The 16,824-nt window shown below is 41.8% G+C and overlaps 1 protein-coding gene across 1 annotated transcript in view; it reads left to right on the forward strand.

Moving 5' to 3' along the window:
- The window catches only part of LOC126174718 (hornerin-like), an 84,131-nt gene extending 68,034 nt beyond the window's left edge, over positions 1 to 16,097 (forward strand). Inside the window, exon 2 of the mRNA XM_049921056.1 lies at positions 9,770 to 16,097. Coding sequence (XP_049777013.1) covers positions 9,786 to 12,326 — 2,541 coding nt within the window. The 5' untranslated portion in view covers positions 9,770 to 9,785 and the 3' untranslated portion in view covers positions 12,327 to 16,097. The remainder of the gene's footprint in view (positions 1 to 9,769) is intronic.
- Positions 16,098 to 16,824: the final 727 nt, after the last annotated feature.

Raw genomic sequence — 16,824 nt, forward strand, 5'->3', positions numbered from 1 at the left:
TGAGATCGTGCTGTAATTTGACCGTGCATGGCAGACCGGGTCGGCAACTCTACAAAAAGCGACTGTACGGAAATAGCATCAGAATCTAATTGAAATTTACCTTATGATCTTGTTAGATACGCAGTACTAATTGCAATATAGTCTTCATGGCTGTCCTCCTTATTTCTCTTGTAGGACGACCCGTCTCCGTCTGTTGGAAACTTCTTTAAGTTGTCACTGTCATGATCATTTTACAAATTTGGCGGTAACCACCTCGAATCACTATTGAAACAACTTCGTTTTGTAATATAATTTTAATTTCCACCCAAAAGCAAATTCAACACAGCGCCGAAAGATACACGTCTTTCGTATAAAGACAAGAGAGAGAGAATAATCAATTAGTTGTTAAAAAACAAACACCTACGCAAAAGTAAAGAAAAGAACAAAATTATTTATAAAAATCGGTCGCTGGCGCAGCGCTCTTCTGCGTGCGCGATCGTGAATTATATCTTTGTATTGGCGGAGGCGCGGTGGTCAAAGTACCATTACAGTTCTACACTCCTGGAAATTGAAATAAGAACACCGTGAATTCATTGTCCCAGGAAGGGGAAACTTTATTGACACATTCCCGGGGTCAGATACATCACATGATCACACTGACAGAACCACAGGCACATAGACACAGGCAACAGAGCATGCACAATGTCGGCACTAGTACAGTGTATATCCACCTTTCGCAGCAATGCAGGCTGCTATTCTCCCATGGAGACGATCGTAGAGATGCTGGATGTAGTCCTGTGGAACGGCTTGCCATGCCATTTCCACCTGGCGCCTCAGTTGGACCAGTGTTCGTGCTGGACGTGCAGACCGCGTGAGACGACGCTTCATCCAGTCCCAAACATGCTCAATGGGGGACAGATCCGGAGATCTTGCTGGCCAGGGTAGTTGACTTACACCTTCTAGAGCACGTTGGGTGGCACGGGATACATGCGGACGTGCATTGTCCTGTTGGAACAGCAAGTTCCCTTGCCGGTCTAGGAATGGTAGAACGATGGGTTCGATGACGGTTTGGATGTACCGTGCTCTATTCAGTGTCCCCTCGACGACCACCAGTGGTGTACGGCCAGTGTAGGAGATCGCTCCCCACACCATGATGCCGGGTGTTGGCCCTGTGTGCCTCGGCCGTATGCAGTCCTGATTGTGGCGCTCACTTGCACGGCGCCAAACACGCATACGACCATCATTGGCACCAAGGCAGAAGCGACTCTCATCGCTGAAGACGACACGTCTCCATTCGTCCCTCCATTCACGCATGTCGCGACACCACTGGAGGCGGGCTGCACGACGTTGGGGCGTGAGCGGAAGACGGCCTAACGGTGTGCGGGACCGTAGCCCAGCTTCATGGAGATGGTTGCGAATGGTCCTCGCCGATACCCCAGGAGCAACAGTGTCCCTAATTTGCTGGGAAGTGGCGGTGCGGTCCCCTACGGCACTGCGTAGAATCCTACGGTCTTGGCGTGCATCCGTGCGTTGCTGCGGTCCGGTCCCAGGTCGACGGGCACGTGCACCTTCCGCCGACCACTGGCGACAACATCGATGTACTGTGGAGACCTCACGCCCCACGTGTTGAGCAATTCGGCGGTACGTCCACCCGGCCTCCCGCATGCCCACTATACGCCCTCGCTCAAAGTCCGTCAACTGCACATACGGTTCACGTCCACGCTGTCGCGGCATGCTACCAGTGTTAAAGACTGCGATGGAGCTCCGTATGCCACGGCAAACTGGCTGACACTGACGGCGGCGGTGCACAAATGCTGCGCAGCTAGCGCCATTCGACGGCCAACACCACGGTTCCTGGTGTGTCCGCTGTGCCGTGCGTGTGATCATTGCTTGTACAGCCCTCTCGCAGTGTCCGGAGCAAGTATGGTGGGTCTGACACACCGGTGTCAATGTGTTCTTTTTTCCATTTCCAGGAGTGTATTATATTGAGCAATCATTTCTGGGAGGATATCTGTCCATTTATATAAGCCTCGAAGGTTAAAACGCATGCACATTCGACCTTTTATTGTTCTGTTCAAGTGCTCCACGATACTCGCATTAAAGTGAGTGAATGTCGAGTAGTGATGTATTCCATACCGCTGCATCACTGTCTTGAAATACCTATTGTAGAACTCCCCATCATGAGCGGTTTGGAAATTGTCCGGGTATCGATTAGTTCCTGTCTGTAGCAAGCGTTCAAAAACAGCTACATGTGGACAGTTTTTTTTTGTTTTTTTTTTGTTTTTTTTTTTTTGGGCAGGTAATGCCCATGCAAATTTCGAGTATGTGTCAATAACCATTAAAATGTATTTGAATCCATTGTTATCATGTGAATATTGCCGCATATCTACAAGATCAGCTAGTCACAAGTCATCCAGCCCTTTAATGATAACATGCCTGCGAGGGTATGTTTTGCGTGCTGGCTTGTGCAGTTCTCGAACTACCGTCTCCATACTTATTCGATGATACCTCTCTCTTGAAGCTCAGAGATTATCGAGACAACTTTATTCGAATGAGCTGTATTACCTGCAGCAGCTGATGCCATGAGCAGCCGTAGTCGATCTATTAGTTCGTTGGGGTCGTCGTAATATATATATACTGAGGGATTCGATTGTTCACTGCTTTAAGCCCAATGTCAATACCATTGCCGCTGCTGCCACCGTTGTTAATGTTTTGGTCTTCAAGTATTGGTTTTATATTTCCTGTTGCTCAGGGTTTTCGTGATCTTGTGTTCACCAGTCATATGCAGTATTTCACGGTACATGTACTTATCATTAACTGAATAATTTATGGTTTTTTGGTAGGTCTTAGGTAAATAAGATTATATAAGTCTGGTGTTCTGTCAAACTATCACCGATCTGTATTTTGTCTTCAGTTATAGTTATGGTATGCGCACCCAGCATGTACGGACTTACCCTGCTAACGCCGAATGTTCTATCTAAGTGACCTGGAGAGTGCCTAATAATGAATTCATCAGTGGCAGATCCCTCGTTATCGTGTGTTTTGTTTTTGCTGAGAGCTGTCGAAAAGATTCAGTAACCGGCTTAAAGGTCTTTCTTAGTGTTTGCTGCCGATTCATATGCCCTAATCTCAGCAGACGTAATTTCTCACGAACTGCTTTACGCACTTGAATTACTTTCTGCTTCGTCAACATCTCGGCATATACTAATCAGACATCTCTGCGACGTGAGGGTTTATATATCCAGTCATTTTCTTCCTCCTCTTGCTATGATCGTGATCACCCTTCTCAACAATGAGGAAGTCTACATCTATTTTCCCCTGAATAGCATCAACCTTTTCAGTTAAGTCGGTTACTTTCTTACAGACTTGATTAACTAGCTCATTTAATGCGTTCACCATTGTAAGAAGAGTCTGGTAATACGTCTCTAGTTCCCTGCGCATACCTGCAACTTTATACGCCATAGCCTGAATTTTCGCATCCAAGTGCAAGCGAATGTACTGTCTATGCACACCCATCCTCTCGGGTTGACAGGTGGACATACGCTCGAATTTGTCCATAGTGTAACGTAGACTGATGTACTAACCTCTCTTACCTTGCTATATATGCAAAAATTCTTGAAAGTTTCGCCTGTACTTACCATCATTCAGTTTTCTTGTTTTGTCAGTAACGAGAAACCCATACTGTGAATGGTTCCAGCAATCTGCACATATCTTTACAAAATCATTGAACAACATGTCCGTTCCCACATGTGCTTGGTAAATGTGCTTTAAATTCAGATTGTTTTGCTTGAAGGCTATAATGAGGTTTGCGTTATCTCTAACAAGCTGTTTGGGGATTCTGGAATACGTCAGCACCCATATGACGACCGAAACAGAAATATTTTCGAATTTGGTCTTGGTTTTCCACGGCGACATCGTCAAATATGAAGACTGTATTTGGTTTTGCTTTTTCAGGTCAATTGGACGGACCTACAATAATTGCTCGTGTATTATCAGGAAGGAGAATTCCGTTTTTCTTGTTCTTCTTCTTCAGCTCTTCACTTAAATCTTCACATGACCAGTCACCGACAACAAAGTCCTTGTGGCAAGGGTGTTTCACCCAGCCCGCCAAGATACTTAATGAGTCATGTACAGTCATGTAGTTGACCTATACATACAAAATACACGTGGAAAGATAATAGTAATAGTATTTGTGTGTAGCCAGTATAGTTCCATCACTTGACCGATTGAGCTATATTGACTACACGAAGAAAAGAAGTATATTTTTTACGCTTGAAGAGTAAGATGTTCATCATATGAGTAACTGGTATAGTATTGAAAGAAATTATTGTTATAATTTGATTATAATGGGAAAGTGGTATTAAATAAAACACAAACACGAGTTGAGTTTAGAGATAAATTATTTATTAAAAAATCGTACATTGGATGCAGTATTTCTGGAATATCGTCATAATCTGTACGTTTCTTCTTAGCACCTGTACAATATCTACCAAATAATTCTTTTTGGTTGGCAATAAATTCGGCACGTATCTCACGCAATCCAATAGGTGACTCACAGTAAGATGTGTTTCTGACACACGCATTTCGAATGGAAGTCTTTAGCTTTAACAGTCATATGCGAATGAAGGTGCTGCTCAAAATCGTCAATATGTATAATATTCACACCTAGAGAGTTTACAACATCACTGTATGCCGCCTCTATGCTAGGCAACCAATGGTTCAGTCTCCAGTACAAACCGTATGGTAGAGTCTAGATTGAATAACTTGATAACTGATGGGTGTCTTAGACGCATTTGACACCTGATTTAACGCATAAGGCGCAGTCATCATATACTGTAGTAACAGAAAGTGTAGCATCAGTAAGACGAATGTCTGGGGGAGAATGGGATGGATTATATTCGGTGGTCATTTGCTGGTTGATGTAGCGCTCTGCACCGCACATCTCATCCCAGTCGAACTCGGAAATTCAGACTTTAACGCATTTGGATACATTTTCAATCTCCATTATAGCTTGGATCCCCCAGACATGGTGCACTTCTATAGCAATGTTCACACGTTTGGACCCACTGGGGGTTAAATTGTATGTGGTGGTGAAAAGCGTAGCTGCACTAGACGTATTCTTTTTATCTACAGTATCTAAACTCTGTGGTTGCACTATCACAGGAATGTTCGACTGTGGTGAGTCATATGTTGGCACCCAGTACTGACCTCCATTTAGTTGCTGTTTAACACCGCCAGTGGCTGCATTCGTTGTGTTGTGTGCAGGCCGTGCATCCTAATCACACAAGTTTCTGAGTGGGACGGAGAGCAGCAACTCCTTGTCCTGCTCCAACATGTGGGGTTGGTGGGCTAGCTTATTCGTCTGCTGACTGACTGACCAAGACTGAGGCCTCGAAGCTGCTGAGCTTAACCTATATCTCCTACAGTGACGTCATCAAATAGTTCAATCCTTTTGGCCGAAGTCGAACATGTGACTCGATTAAGGGCTCCTATTGGATCCTACCATTTCCCCCACCCTCAGATCATAATCAGCTGAGGCCATCACAGAGCCCTCTGGTGGCGCCGATAGGAACCACACCTACACCACGTCGTGGATACACTGGTTGCAGCCATCCTGAAAAATGGTACTTGCGTCATGATCTGATGTTACAGTGGCGCTCTCTGGTGGCGACGATATGAACTAAGTCAGTTGGAGTCCAGACCCAGTGGCGAACACGTCTGCTTGAAATTGGTTAAATAATAAAGACAAGTGCTTTTTTCCCGCCATTATCGTACTGGAATTTGAACTTCACGCCATTTTTCTTGGGGTGGGAGTTAGGTTAGTAGAGGTAGGCCAAGTGTCCTACCTTCCCACGATTTTCTATGATTAGTAGAGATAACTGGGGTGTGACGCGTTATCATGTTGGAATTTGAACTTCCCGCCATTTTTCTTGGGGTGGGGGTTAGGTTAGTGGAGGTGGCCCAATTGACCTTTTTCCCGCCAAAATTCAAACTTCCCGCCAAAATCCGCCATCTTGATTGACATCATGCCGCCATATTGGATGACGTCGTCACCGCCATCTTGGATAACGGTACTCTGACCTGGTACGCAGGTTGTTCCAATACTACCAGCATCAGGCATGTGCGTGTCATTCCACCTGACAGGTACGCTCGTCATTACTTTGACACTGCTCAGACGAAAAAAAGGAATAAAATCCTTTGGTAAATTTCCTTTCCAGTTGCTCAGTGCTAAAAATTCCAACAGAATTGACGATTTATTTCCGTGTGAATTGTTAACCTTTTCTCATTCGAAGAAGCATCACCATTTACGAGTAAGGGCCACATTTCACTTGTTGACAGGATAGATAGTACTTCTGTTGAAAAATGCAATGTAACTTGCACAAACTCATTTTTGCAGTAGCTATTGTGACAGAATTCTGAAACAGAGTGTCTCTTTAAACAAGTAATTGGTGACCAGAGAGCAAAATAGCTTTCGAAGAACATCATTGTGTCGGTTTGTGATAACAGATGAGAAGAAATTTCATGTTTATTTTCGTACAAGGGAACTATTGTCTCTAACTGTCGATAACTCTTAAATAATTACAGTCACTGGAATGGAAAAAATAAATTTAGAAGGTACAACTTCTGATGCATCGTCATACATAAGAAACTTAAGTGTGTTTACGAACTGGCGAAGTCCTGTCCTCCTCGTGTGCCGGCTGGTGCGGCCATGCGGTTCTAGGCGCGTCAGTCTGGAACCACGTGACCGCTACGGTCGCAGGTTCGAATCCTGCCTCGGGCATGGATGTGTGTGATGTCCTTAGGTTAGTTAGGTTTAAGTAGTTATAAGTTGTAGGAGACTGATGACCTCAGATGTTAAGTCCCATAGTGCTCAGAGCCATTTGAACCATTTGAGCCATCCTCCGTGTGTGTCATAATTCTGCAGAATCACGTTTCGATATATCGAGCGGTTTACGAGCTATGAGGGGTGTAAGAATATTTCAATCCCATGGCCGTGAGATCGGGAGTGAATGCGCTACATAGGATCCATTTTCTCGAGGTAGTTAGTATGCTGACGTATCTCTACAGTCTATTGCAAAAAGTCGGAAAAGCGTAATTACCATAGATATGACCCCTTTGTGTTTCAGGTAAACAGCGTCCAAGATATGAAGTTCACAATCGTTACTTTGTTATGGATGTAATAAGAGACATTATACAATGTATATGTGGACATCAAACTTCCGCTGCAAACTAGAAACAGTCGAAAAGGTCTCACAGATAACAATGTTTTAATTGGCTCGCCGTGACGAGAAAAAGCATTTCAGTGGTTGCATACATATGATCAGCATTAATAAACTTATTATATAATAGGCTGCATAAATGAAACAAAAAGGTCGGTATTATTTCGAAAGTACCGGGTGATCAAAAAGTCAGTATAAATTTGAAAACTGAATAAATCACGGAATAATGTGGATAGTGAGGTACAAATTGACACACATGCTTGGAATGACATGGGGTTTTATTAGAACTAAAAAATACAAAAGTTCAAAAAATGTCAGACAGATGGCGCTTCATCTGATCAGAATAGCAATAATTAGCATAACAAAGTAAGACAAAGCAAAGATGATGTTCTTTATAGGAAATGCTCAATATGTCCACCATCATTCCTCAACAATAGCTGTAGTCGAGATATAATGTTGTGAACAGCACACTATCACCGTCAGAGGGTGGTACGGGACTACAAGTCCCACCGCCACACCTCCAAAGTGAATTGCAGTGACGCAGTCACTGCCCTGGGGAAATTACTGCCTCACCAACACAGTTAGACCGCAATAGACCGGTGATGCTGCACTGTAACATATCACCCCGGACTACAAGTCCATTTAAAAAAAAAAAAATGTAAAGCATGTCTGGAGTTATGGTGAGCCATTGGCGTCGGATGTTGTCTTTCAGCATCCCTAGAGTTGTCGGTCGATCACGGTACACTTGCAACTTCAGGTAACCCCAAAGCCAATAATCGCATGGACTGAGGTCTGGGGACGTGGGAGGCTCTTTCTGGTTTCCATGCCCAATACAACTGATGTCAAAAATATTCGCAGTTATGACAAAATTTCATATTACTACGGCTCCAGATCATCACCAGTGTCTGTTCCTTCAGACAAGCAAGCGTGTCTGAAGGAACAGACATTGCAATAATAAAGAGATTTCCTCTTCAGATGATAAAAGAAACTACGTAAAATTAAGAAGCGAGTGGTTGGAAGAAAAAAAAAGGACGAGCAGATGTCTCAAAATGAAGAACTCTTAGTGCTGGACTGTTATGATGCTGTAGGGGCTATATGAACTTATGTAGGCCTATTTCCCAGTTTCCTATAACTTTGATTTTCAATGCTTTAGGTACAGTTTACTTTGGAGTTACTGAAATTTTTGTGATGTTTAATCAGATGATTCCTTAAATATTAAGAAATGGTAAAAACTGTTTGCTATTAGTTCCTATATGACATAATGCTATTCTTTCCTTTGTCATTAAGAGCACAAATAAGAATGCAATATTCCACTCACTTTATCAGTTCTTAAGTTTTTACCATTTTGAGTGACTTTCTACATCATACGAGGTGCGACAATAAAGTAATGAGACTGATGTGGAAAGACAATGTTGAGTACCGTTTTAGTCAAATTTAGTGTTGTCTCCTTCAAAGTAATTCCCTTCTGTTTTCACACACTTTTTCCAGCGCTTCTGCCATTGATAGTAATATTTCTGGAATTCAGCTTCTGTAGTATCCTCCAAGACCCTCGCCACAGATTTTTGGACACCTTGTTTGAAAATGTTGTCCATTGACCGCCGTTTTGACTCTTGGAAATAGGAAAAAGTCGCACGGAGTGATATCTGGTGAATAAGGTGGCTGTGGTAGTACTGAAATATGTTTTGAGGTTAAAAATTGCTGTACTGACAGAGCAGTATGGGATGGTGCATTATCGTGATGCAGAAACCAATTGTCAGCAATGTTGGTACGGACACGAAGAACTCTTTTTTGAAGTGTTTCTAAAATTTCTTTGTAGTAATATTGGTTAACTGTTTGTCCAAGAGGCACCCACTCTTTACGAACAATTCCCTTGGAATCAAAGAAGCACACGAGTATGTTTGTGATCTTCATCTTCAAGATTCGTTCTGCCTTCACTGAACATTTTATGCCAATGAAAAACTTGAGCTCTTGACATAACCTCCTCTCCAACAGCCTTCTGAAGCTTACCGTAAGTTGTCATCGCATTTTCACCCAATTTATACAAAAAGAAATGGCATACCGTTGCGCAATATTATGTGGTTCCATTTCAGTGACGAGAGACACAAACACATGTTAACTTCCTGCAGCACAACTCACGACTGAGCAGTTGCATTGATGTGCCGCCTGGACTGGAAGCAGCTTATAAGCCAAGGTCAAAGATATTGTGCCTATGCAAGCCTGCAGGGTTGCCACATCTTGCAAAGAAAATAAGTCTCATTACTTTATTGTCGCACCTCGTATGTTATAAATTTTCCTGCAAAGGATATTGGTGTCGTCTGTTGCAAAACAAAAATCAGTAATTCCAGTAAGAGGCTTATTACGTGAGGACGTTATGAGCGATTTTTTCTCAGTACTTCCAATATTTTGTGCAGACTATTTGTTTCTGGTTTTAGTAGACGGTAAGAGAACTTGTTTAATGTATACCTCTCTGCACTACCCAATGTTTTATATTGCCTCTTTTTACTATAAATAGTAGCTGCATGCTAGGTTAATTTATGGTCTGAAATCTAAGTAACAGTTTTGTGTTGCAGGAACCTTTGTGCTAATATGACTCTCACGCTGCTGCGCACCTTTGACAAAGATGAAATTCTTGGCTGGTCACCTGTCCGTTTCGCAGAGGAAATGGAGCATTGGGAGTCTGTGGAAATGGTTCTTATTGAAGGAGCCTCTATGAGTGACTTAGCTGTGACGAAGAGGAAGCTACAAGACTCGGAACGTGCGGCACTGATCTTTGGCGAGCTCTGCAGGCGTAGGCTGGTGAGACTGCTCACCTTTGCCCTTCAACAGAGGCCTTGTCTGGTGCAAGCTGAGCTGCCGCTCAATCGTTCCCCACTACACGAAGCGGCCCGCTCTGGCTGCCCAGCAACTGTCCGCTGTCTCATTGCAGCAGGCGCTGTGGTCAGTGCTGCCGATGACCACGGCATGACTCCACTACACGAAGCAGCAGCCCACTCCAACGACTTCACTGTGCGCATACTTCTAGATGCTGGCGCCGTTCCTGACACCACAGACAATGGAGGGAGAACGGCTCTGCACTATGCGTCCAGAAGTGGTTCCGCTGCCTGCATCCAGCTTCTGCTGGCAAAGGGTGTGCCTGTGGACCATGTAAGTGCTGATGGCTGTACTGCTCTCCACGAGGCCGCCACCAGCCCCAGTGCCCACGCCGTCCGCTTGCTGCTGGACGCTGGTGCTGACAAACATGCAAAGTCTGCTTCTGGCTGGACAGCTCTACACTGGGCCGCCAGCAGGGGTCGACTGTACGCTGTTATGATCTTACTGGAAGCTGGCATTAGTGTGGATGTGAAGACAGTGGATGAGGAAACGCCTCTTCACCTTGCAGCAACCCTCACATTGTGCGATGTTTGGGAGGCTCTCGTCAGGGCTGGAGCAGATGAAGGAGCTGTGGACAAGAATGGTCGGACACCAAAGGAACGAGCTGCAGATAAGTCAGTGCCTAATGTTGTAGGGTATGACATTCGTGGAACAAGCACCAGCGATATATCACCAAACCAGTCTCACATTCCTCTGGGAGCGGCAAATGATGCTCCATTGATATCCAGTGGTAATGTCTGTGATTCAGAGAATCTCCCTGCTGAAGATTCAGTTGTGCCATTAAGCAGTGCGTCACCAAATTCTACAACACAACAAGCAGTAACAACAACTGCTGAAGAAGATAAAGGAACAGGTGTAGAGGGTGCACCATCAGTTTCTGGTCAAACAGCAGACAATAAGGGTAGCTTATTGTATGAGACATCAAGCAATAGTATCTGTGAGACTGAGGAACTAACTGTGCCTTTAAGCAGTGTGACACTAAATTCTACAACACAACAAACCATAACAGACTTCCAAGAAGATGAAGGAGCAAGTGTAGAGTGTATGTCAGCAGTTTCTAGTCAAAGAACAGACAGCATGCATAGTTCATCGTGTGAGGAATACAGTGAATTGAGTGATGAAACAGGGAGTGCTGATGAAACATATAGTGGTGAGCTACTGGAGAGTGATGAAGAAACAGACAGTGGTGATGAAACGGCGAGCGATGAAGAAATGGGCAGTGATGAGGAAACAGGCAGTGGTGCAGATGAAGAAGATGCTTCTTCCTACATCAGCTCAGCAAATGAAGAAATAGATAAAGTCTCAGAAAGAGGGTCAGTTAAGGAACTTTTCTCCCCTATTCTGACAACTAATACAATAATGCATTATGAGGGACCTCCATTGTTCCATACTTTGGGAACTGTTGGCACTTCCTCAAAATACAACCAACAAGAAACAAAATTTCAAGGAAAATTTAGAGGAAGAGGACGCGGAGCTCCTAGAGGTACTCGTGGGAGAGCAGCAGCATATACCACCAGATCAGTGGCATCAGCATCAAGACAAGAAAATGTCAGTCAATCTCCACATTCACAAGGAAGTAGACAGCATGGTAGGAGCAATGAGAAAGTAATCAGAAGAGGAAATGTTAATGGTTCTGTATATCAACATGCAACAAGGCAAGGTGATGGAAATTGTGGCCAACCAAATACAGTTCTGTTTGGAGGTGGATCAATCCAGCCACATACCAAACAACAACCTAGTGTGAGAGATGACTATAAGAACAGAGAGCCTCATATGGCAGCAGACAAGAAAAACAAAAAGATAAAACACCCAAAATCTGTATCAAAACAGCAAGGAGATTCTAATGCGGAACACAAGAAGCAAAAGCGACCTGATTCCCAGCATGGTGTAAGTCATCACAAAAAAAGACATGGTGAAAGTCACCATGGCAGTCAGCGTGGTGGAGGTTACGGTAATCAAAACAGTGAAGGTCAACATGGTAATCAACATGGTGGAAGTCATTATGGCAATCGACATGGCAAAGGCCATCATAGTAATAAATCTAGTGAAAGTCATAGCAGTAATCAGTTTGGGGAAACTAATAATGGTAATCGACATGGTGAAGGCCATAGGGGTAATCGACATGGTGAAGCTCATTTCGGTAATCAGTCTGCTGGTCACCATGGTAATGGTCATTATGCTAATCGACAAGGGGAAAGTCGGGCTGGTAAGTGGAATGGTGCGGGCCGTGGTGGTAAGAGCCATGGCAGAAGTTGAGGAGGTAAGAGTTGATAAGTTACTGAGTAGATGGGTTGCTGCTAACTATATCATAAACTTAAGCTGAGAATAAAAAGAGGAATACAATATCTGAATCTACAGCAAACTAGTGTACAGTTGTTGCAACTGTCAATACAGTGGGCAGCTGTGGTATAACGGACTTTTATTTTAATATCTGTACACAATAAAACATTTACATTTACATTGGAAGAAAGAACATAGACAATGTCTAGTAGGAAACATCAGAGTGATGAACAATGATAAGCTGCAGTTTTTATTGTTGCAGAATTTGTGCTTCATGTACAAATGTGTTACAGGGGAGGACTGATGCTGCAGATCTCAGAGTTGAATACTCCACTGGGAACACTCCTCTGGGTGTAAAGAACAATGTGAGAATGTCACCAGATCCAACTGTGAATGTGTGTGTTAGTGCTGATATAACTACGTTAAGACGGATAAATGGAACATCCAATTTATTTTAATGTGTGGAAACTGCTGTTTCCTGTCGAGGTCATTCCTGTACATGAGGCATGTCAGGTGGTACAATACTATGGATTCCATTTTAAAATCTTAACAGGTTCTGTAAGCTGTTTCACAGCTGTGAAGAGGGCAAAGTTGTATGAGCACTGTTGGGTTCTAGCAAGCTTTGAGATTTATGGTTGCTGTAATTTTTACTTTTCAAACAATTTTTTCTAAATAAAACTAAAAAAGAAACTTTCTATAAAAAAGCTTCTAAAAGACTTTTGTGCATTCACAGTGTGTATGTATATAAGTGAGATTATACAATGACTGCCTGCTGTGACATATGTGCTGAATATTTGCTCAGACTGTAGCTGTTTTCACATGAAACATTTGTGTTTCAGAAAGGGGACATGACTGAAATCTTGGCATCACAGAAGTGACCCATCTTAGACAAGTGTACATTTACTGGTACCTGACTAGTACCACATACATGAGTATGTAGGAAACATGCTGCTATAGGACAAATTATAAATGAGAGTAATTTTTTACCTCTGGATTATACTGCAGAATAGTTTTATGTAATGTGCTAGCAAGGAGCAGTTCATGTTTTGTACTGCTGTAATTTAGGATGATGTTATTCTGATGTTAAGTGAACATGATTGTTGAATCCAATGATCACAGTTGAACTCTATATCTTTCTTTTTTGTTCATGAGAGGCTTTTGAAACTTTTATCAGCAATAACACAGTTTTTGGAATCTGGAATTCCATATGTACTCTCAAGACTGGATTTAATTGGTGTACTGAATGATTAGTTATGTGTTGTTGAAATATTTGTGTAAATATGATAAGTAGAATGTCCTGAGGGGAGTAAAGGTAACAACTCACCCTGTAGTTGAGACATTGAGCAGTTGATAGGCACAAAAACAAGAGTGAAAATGTGACTACATTCTACATTGTACTGGCTCTGCAGCTCTGAAGAGAAACATTATCCGAACACCTAGCAACAATTTCAGCATTTGTATGTGTCTCATCCATTCAGTGCCTTGTCTATACATTGATTTTGGTATGTTCCATGATATATTAGTATGTTTAGTGTGTTTAATGTGCTATTTTTCCAGTAAATAGCTTACTGCATTTTTTTATGTGTCAGTGACCATTTATTTTGCTATGTTTATTTTATGGTATTTAATTTTCATTGGTTTACTCAGTTTTGTTTGTGTGATGTGTAATAGTTTCTTAATTCTCATTTTGTTGGCTTAATTTCTTGTGTCTGAGAGTTCTGTACAATTAATTTAGATAATTTATAAATTACATAAATCTTTGTTTTCTTCTTTTTCCTGGCCTTACCCCATATCTTCAGGGGTTTCAGCATGTTAATGTGGATTTGGCAATGGCAGTGGTAGAGGGTGGCTGGATGCGCTGTCACTACCCATTTTTCTTCATACGGAATTTGTGTACCCCTCTTGTCTGCGTCTGTTGTTAAGTTGTGAAAGTGTGCGAATATTTTTCCAAATGTTTGCGAATAGTGTAACTGAGGTGGAACTAGGGCACCCGTCCAGTATTCACCTAGACGGATGTGAAAACTGCGTAAAGACTGTCCTGCAAACCAGCCCTTATGGTTAATCTGCCATGCAGAATTGATGCAGGACAGGTGTGCCTCCCCTAATTCAGGAAGCAGCATGCTAACATGCATGGCAATCTGGATAGATCTGTAAAAGAGGTAACTACTTTTTGCAAATTTTTTAGATAGAGAGCAGCATGCATTGTTCTGAATGAACATATAGATACTGTTCTGTACATAGGTTACAAGATGGCTCATAGTGAAGCAGTATGGTCCTGACATTAGTGAGAAGATTGTGTCACTCTTTGAATGCAAGGGTAAATAAAATGCAAACCAGACTTTGTGTTTTATGTGCCTTTTTGTAAATGGAGAAAGGCATGATCTCTGCTCATTGTTGCTTTCATTTCCAGTGATAGTTCTGTACAGCTAAAAGTTTTCATACTATTACTTTAATCTGAATCAAATGTCAGTGCAAGAGGTACCATCATCTGTTGCGTAACACATTATAGTGAAGTATTCACAACAGACGGTGTAAAACCACCCAACATTTTGAAAAGACTTGTGGCACAGTTCGGGGATAATACTCTGAAAAAGACTCAAGTGCACACATGGCACAAACAGTTTTAACAAGAAAGAGAAACTGTTGAGAATGCAGCTCACCAATATTGCCGGAAGACCAGTATGACTGAAGAGAATATTTACATTGTTAGCTAGCTTATTGACAACGAATGACATATAACAATTCTTAAATTTGCTACTGAGGTTGGCACAAGCTCCAGTAATACTCGGGCAATCGTTACTGATAACCTTGAATTTTGAAAAGAGATGGAAAGTGGGTACCTCATCTTTTCACCAAGCAACTACCCGAACTCAGCAAAACATTCAGGAATTGTTCTGGATCACACTAGATCATCCTTCCTACAATCTGCAATTATTGCCCTGAGAACTTCATTTGTTTGCACCACTAAAGGAAGCAGTCAGGGAACACAGATTTGACATCAGTGGCGTTGTCAAAGTGATTCTGCACAACTGGCTGCTGTCACAGACACATTCATTTTACAAAAATGGGATCAAGGAACAGCCTATCCACTGGGAAAAGTTTGTTTCCCATTCAAGAGACTATACAGAATTGTATGAATTTTATCTGAAGCTTAAACAACCTCTTAAAAAGAAATGCCAGTATATATTTGATTCAAACTCGTATTATGACAAGCCCTGAATAATGCATTCTATGGAATGTGTTAAGGCAGAGGTTGCGGTGATCTTTGGCAGTGGTGACACAGGTGTTCTTAATGCATTGTCAGTCATCAGGTCACATAATTAGTGGTATTGTTAAAATATGAATCCTTTTGGTAAGCTGAATGCGTCTAGTAAGGCACTACTTACGTGGAGAACTGCCAAAGCAATATCCATTATACTTATGTGATTCTCTATGTTTTAATTGTGCATCTTTTACTCATTCCATATCTTCTGTTTAAATGTAAGAAAATAAAAAAAAATTTAAAAAAATGATGAACTCCTGGTATTTAATACAGGAAAATAAATGGGAAAATGTTTAGAACTAGGTGCATACAACCTAATCTAATACTGTTGTAGAACTAATGCATGGTTGGGGTGGGAGTGCTTTTATGTACAAAAATCTAAGTTGACTCCCAAGCCTTATGTATTATAGAATATTGAATTGAACAACAGTGGGTCTAAAACACACAAGCTGTTAATACTAATAGTTTACAAGTCATAATTTAACCCTAGCACCACTAAACTCAGATCTGTCACATGGATGTCTAAGGGGTGGGGTGAGGGGCAAAATTGCCATCACATTAACATTTTTGTTTGTTTGTTTTGTTTTGATTATTTAATGAACTAGGAATTTCTTTACTAGGTTGCAGCACACTTTCCATAGTTATCAGGAACATTATAACATATACAAAAACAATAAATAAAGTAATGAATATGAGAAATATTATTATATTTTTATCATGAAACTAACACTTTCATATACATCAGATTTAAATTAAGAAATCATAAAAGAACATACAATAACAAACCACACAAAAACAACAGAAAATCAAAGTCATAAATTATAACTGAGTTTTTACTTCCTACTCACTTTCAATTTTACAACCTTTGCATATGACTGTTTTGCAGAATGAGTGGAACACACTAACTTGGAACACCTGCAACAAACTATAGATGCTTTTGTAATCTTGTCTTTTTCTTTTTTAGAGTTTTTACTCTTCAAACAGATGTAAAATCTTTCTGTTGAATAAAATTCAACAGATTGAACAGTTGCAGTAATGCTGGGCATTGTTTTCCCTAGAACACTTTCCATTGCAGAGATGATAGGCTTTTGCAAACCCATGATACTCTTTGTTCTCTCTTACACAGCTGGCCTAAAGAGCTGTTGACCTAATTCTAACAGATACAGCCTTCTTACATTATGCTTCTTCTTATCCCAATTTGGGGTGAAAATT

Source organism: Schistocerca cancellata, chromosome 1 (assembly GCF_023864275.1).
Source record: "Schistocerca cancellata isolate TAMUIC-IGC-003103 chromosome 1, iqSchCanc2.1, whole genome shotgun sequence".
In the NCBI taxonomy this organism is placed as follows: domain Eukaryota; kingdom Metazoa; phylum Arthropoda; class Insecta; order Orthoptera; family Acrididae; genus Schistocerca; species Schistocerca cancellata.